Genomic DNA, 4,845 nt, shown 5'->3' with positions numbered 1-4,845 from the left:
TGCTGGCGCCTATCTCAGCTGGCTCTGGGCAGTAGGCAGGGGACACCCTGGACTGGTTGCCAGCCAATCGCAGGGCACACAGAGACAAACAACCATCCACACTCACACGCACACCTAGGGACAATTCGGAGCGCCCAATTAACCTGCCATGCATGTCTTTGGAATGTGGGAGGAGACCGGAGTACCCGGAGAAGACCCACGCGGGCACGGGGAGAACATGCAAACTCCACCCAGGAAGGTCCGAGCCTGGACTCGAACCGGAGACCTCAGAACGGGGAAGCGGACGTGCTAACCACTCGACTACCGTGCCGCCCACATATATATATATATATATATATATATATATATATATATATATATATATATATATATATATATATATATATATATATATATATGTATATATATATGTACATATAGTACATAGTATAGTTGGTGCTGAATTTCACTTTGATTCATCTTTCTTTCCGTTGATATTTCCTCTGGTCTCCTAACCTTCTGAACTTCACGACTCTGAAGTGTCCGGTTAAGGTGAAGGGTAATGGGATTTTTATTCAGTTTTAGGTGAACTAATGAGTACAAATTCATGCGCACGCACATTAAAAAAAAAAAAAGAGCAATGTTGATATGTTGAATCGGTAAGACTGCCGAATGAACAATTGAGCTCTCTTAAAAAAATAAATAAATAAATAAATAAATAAATAAATAAATAAATAAATAAAATGAATGCATGCATATTAAAAAACACATTTTCCTGTCCAGTTGCTACTGTGCAATGTATTGTTTTAATGAATGAAGATAAAAGCAAATGCACACAAACACATGTTTAAAAAGATTGTGTTACAAATTGGATCTTTTAAGTGTTAGAAAATTTAACAATCGCGAACAGTTGAGTTTTTTCTGACAAAGAATCAACAAAATATTGAAAAACTGTTTGCAAAAGAGCATAAGAAAAGAAGTCCAATTCTCTTAGAAGTGTTTCAAATCTTTGGCACAAACAAAAGATCTTTGACGACCACACGGTCGATCATTCCAGAATTCGCCTGTATGAAAATAGAAAAGAACACATCTCAAGTATGATATTGCAAAATTCATGTAGATTTGATTTATTATATATTGATCAGTACCAGTTTTAGTTTACAGCACATAAAAACATTTTAAATCAACCAAAATTCAAAGATAAAAAGGTGATAGAATGGATAATATACTTAATTAAGGATGATGAAACTCCACTTCTACCTTGAAAGTTTATCTCTGTACAGCCCCGATTTGTATTCACTCTTGGTCGGCCAGAAGCCCAGTCGTTAAAATCAAAGGGTGAGCCATCTGTCCATAAAAAATCACCTTCCTGAAAGACAAAGTCACTCATTTGTTATAAACCCAAAGAAAAAAAAAAGATTTTCACCACCTGTTACATTTCTAGAACATTCTCAGCATCATTTAAAAGCCTCCTGACATTTTTTTCCCGGTCAAAATGTTATTAAATCGGTTTTATGTTGCTGCTACAATTGCCGAAATGTGGGTGCGTGGCCATATGCAATTTACATACAGTAATTCCTCTGTGGCCAGTGACGCACATGATTGGTTACAGTTCATTCACAACATCGCTTCTAGCCATAAGATAAGTCACGTGACTTTTATCCGTAGTTGTAGAATTGCTTTTTACGTACGCAAAACATTTTTTTGCACGTGAAAGATTTTTTTTTTTTTGTAATTGAAGATACAGTATGCTTCTTTGTGTATGTGGATCAGGTTTTGTGCACGTAGATCAAGTTTTTTTGTGTTTAAGGGGTTTTGGCATGATTCTAACTCCATAAAGCCAGTCCAGACATGAACACTTGTCAAATCTTAATGGTTTGGCAACGTCCCCTGGCTTTGACACGACAAGGAATACACAAACTTTTTTTTTTTTTTTAAATTAATTCAATGTTTTGCAACCAATTCCATTTTCCATATAAACTCAGCACTAATTTACGCAACATAATTGTCATTGATTGTCATTCAACTGCAGTTGAATGTAACATTATTTTATTTATTAGGAAAATATAGTGGTAACTACCTGTATACAGACAAAATATAAAAATGTCACCACCCATTTGGACCGTAATAATACAATAACAAAGTGGAGCTGAGTGTTCTTAAAAAAAACAAGGTAGGGGATATTATCCACCCATTTTCGTGACCGCTTATTCCTCACAAGGGTCGTGGGGGGTGCTGGCGCCTATCTCAGCTGGCTCCGGGCAGTAGGCGGGGGACACCCTGGACTGGTTGCCAGCCAATCGCAGGGCACACAGAGACGGACAACCATCCACACGCACAAGCACACCTAGGGACAATTTGGAGTGCCCAATTAACCTGCCGTGCATGTCTTTGGAATGTGGGAGGAGACCGGAGTACCCGGAGAAGACCTACGCGGGCACGGGGAGAACATGCAAACTCCACCCAGGAAGGCCGGAGCCTGGACTCGAACCGGATTCCTGGGGATATTATTATTATTATTATTATTATTATTATTGTTGTTGTTGTTGTTGTTGTTGTTATTGTAGGCCACTGCAATATGTGCAATTCAAACATTAACACTGTGCTTGAAAAAAAAAAAAGTGTACTTCAAGTGATTACATTTGAATGTATTAAAAAATATTGAATGGAAATCATACTCAAATGTTCAAAAGTCAACATTGCCTAAATATTAAAGAACATTAAAACAAGGCTCTTATCGGCACCAATACCTCGTATTGGTACTCGCCCATCAATAATTACAATTGTTGTATTTTATTAGTCAGATGCATGCTAAAGTAGCATTTTAAAAGACAGTTACTAATTTGGTCTGTAACACGTTGCATTACATATGCAAAAATGTTGATCGCTGTTTTCCAAAATAAAAGTAGATGTTTGCAAATGTGCACATTCTGAGATTTAGATAATTTAAAATTAAATAAGATATTCAAATGATTAATGGAGTATCAAAACAATTATAAAATTGACAATTGACTAGTTGTTGCACCGAATCGTAATCCTACTGAATCAAACCGAATCGTTTCATTTAATCGTTTCGGATCGCAGCCCACATATTGATGTGTATTGAATCATCTTGTTGGGGTGTGTGGGGTGTGTGTGTGTGGGGGGGTGGGGGGGTGGGGGGGGGTGTATATATACACACACTGTATGTAGTAATTTGAGCAGACGACTGAAAATATTAAAGGAATATTTTGTGAACTGAGTCTTATTGATTCAAGTACTCTCCATGAAACCTCAACTTCCTGTACCACTGTATATTTAAAAAAAAAAAAAAAAAAAAAAAAAAAAAAGTTTTTACTTCAATGCGGTCATACAGTCCAATCCAAGAAAGCTGAAAAGATCCAGCCCCTGCCAGAATCAGGTGTCGAACTACTTCATTTTCAAGATCACTGTGGATTGAAACTAGATTTCCACCAAGAATGTTGCAGATAGTCTAAGAGGAGAAAAACAGGAAACACAAAATCAACAGGAGCAAAATAAATGAATTGTATGTTGAATTTTTATTTAACTTGCAAAAGACTACTAATATCAATAAATGTTGTACCTCGGCAAGAACAAAATTGAATTCCTCATTTTGAAAGATGAAACAGCGGGTTTCCAACTGAGTCCAGCCGTGAGGGCAATAATTATCTGAGAATATATACAACAAAGACATGTTGAGGCCAGCAGAAAACTTGTTAAACGAGTCGTTGCTTTAGAGCAACAATGTTCTGAGTTTGAATTTTCAACTGTGTTTTCTGTGGGAGTTCTCTTCTATTTTGTGACCATGTGGTTTTCTCTGGTTACTCTGGCTTCTTCCCTGAAATGTAAATGCCAACTACCTGTCTTTACATACTTCTGTTCAATACTGGGCTGCCTCAGGACCCAGGGCATCATGTAACAGGAGTCCCCTGTGGTGCCTGTTCTTATGCTTCAATTAGTACATTTGTGCTGTCTTTTAGACTGAATCACAGAATCCGAATTGTCCATCTCTGTGAATGTAAACATGGATGTAAACATGGATGGTTGTTTTACTGTTAAAGTCAACCCTGTGAAGGACTGATTCTAAATCTAGAGTGAATCCTACATCTTGGACCAAGCCCACAACCCAAGACAAATACATAAGACGGTTACCGACCTCTCTTTATGACAAAGGCCCACTGTGAGAAAGGGTGAGGAGGAAAAAAAACCTGTAAATCTTTTATCTCATCAATGTAGAAAACTCTACAGTTAATAGTAACATATGGAGTAGAAATTGCTGGAAAAAAAAAAATCAAATAAAGTTGTACTTACAGTTCCAGTGAATAGTTCACTGCTGCCACTCAAGATCAATATCAAGTAAAGAGCAAATGCCATCTTTGAAATGCTGCTCAAATAAATAATAATTAAAAAAAACAAAAAACGATGCAAATGTGCCAAATACTACCTTGTTGTTTGTGATGCCTTGTGCTGAGCGAATAAACTGTGGTCACAAAGGACAGCTTTTAAACAAGTTAACCAAATGACACCTGATGACGATGGTGCTGCTTCATACCTGCATGACACATGCTTAAAACAATGCACAAATGATGTACCAACTAGACGCTTGCTTTGCATTCACCAACACCCTGAAAAGAAAACAAAATAAAGGTGTGTCATTGACAATTGGCAATTTTCTTTGATTGTTTTTGTGACTAAATGGATTGTCATTCCTTTCTGTCATGCATGATTACTTTTTTCTTTTTTTGCTTGAGTTATTTTAATACATTTAATTATATCTCTCAGTCTTTAATAAGTTGAGTTTGTATCCTCTTGGCACAAATGGGAGTCGTGCATGAGGTAATTGCTGTGAGATTTTATCACAACTTT

At 37.0% G+C, this 4,845-nt stretch overlaps 1 protein-coding gene across 2 annotated transcripts; it reads right to left on the bottom strand.

Annotated features, from left to right (window-relative positions):
* Window positions 1-766: 766 nt before the first annotated feature.
* Window positions 767-4,539, bottom strand: LOC144001278 (galactose-specific lectin nattectin-like). 2 transcript variants are annotated; one of them, XM_077495465.1, is made up of 7 exons: window positions 4,424-4,539; window positions 4,291-4,363; window positions 4,136-4,157; window positions 3,563-3,648; window positions 3,317-3,451; window positions 1,240-1,348; window positions 767-1,043 (listed from the first exon to the last, which is right to left on the bottom strand). In XM_077495465.1, exons 2-7 carry the CDS (start codon window positions 4,351-4,353, stop codon window positions 970-972), a joined length of 489 nt encoding a protein of 162 aa, XP_077351591.1. In that variant the 5' UTR covers window positions 4,354-4,363; window positions 4,424-4,539; the 3' UTR covers window positions 767-969. The 2 variants fall into 2 exon arrangements, with proteins under 2 accessions (XP_077351591.1, XP_077351590.1); XM_077495464.1 differs by having other exon boundaries at window positions 4,291-4,518.
* Between the last annotated feature and the right edge of the window lie 306 nt (window positions 4,540-4,845).

The sequence above is a fragment of the Festucalex cinctus genome, chromosome 14 (genome assembly GCF_051991245.1).
Source record: "Festucalex cinctus isolate MCC-2025b chromosome 14, RoL_Fcin_1.0, whole genome shotgun sequence".
Taxonomy (NCBI): domain Eukaryota; kingdom Metazoa; phylum Chordata; class Actinopteri; order Syngnathiformes; family Syngnathidae; genus Festucalex; species Festucalex cinctus.
The sequence above is the reverse complement of the archived record's forward strand: the minus strand, read 5'-3'. Positions and strand labels throughout refer to the sequence as shown.

Excerpts from the sequence above, each read along its gene's own strand:
- LOC144001278 (XM_077495465.1), bottom strand. The coding sequence starts at position 4,353 with ATGGCATTTGCTCTTTACTTGATATTGATCTTGAGTGGCAGCAGTGAA. Across the intron at positions 4,158-4,290 it reads GTGAACTATTCACTGGAACT|TGGGCCTTTGTCATAAAGAG; the intron begins GTAAGTACAACT and ends CCTTTCTCACAG. Across the intron at positions 3,649-4,135 it reads GGCCTTTGTCATAAAGAGAG|ATAATTATTGCCCTCACGGC; the intron begins GTCGGTAACCGT and ends ATATATTCTCAG.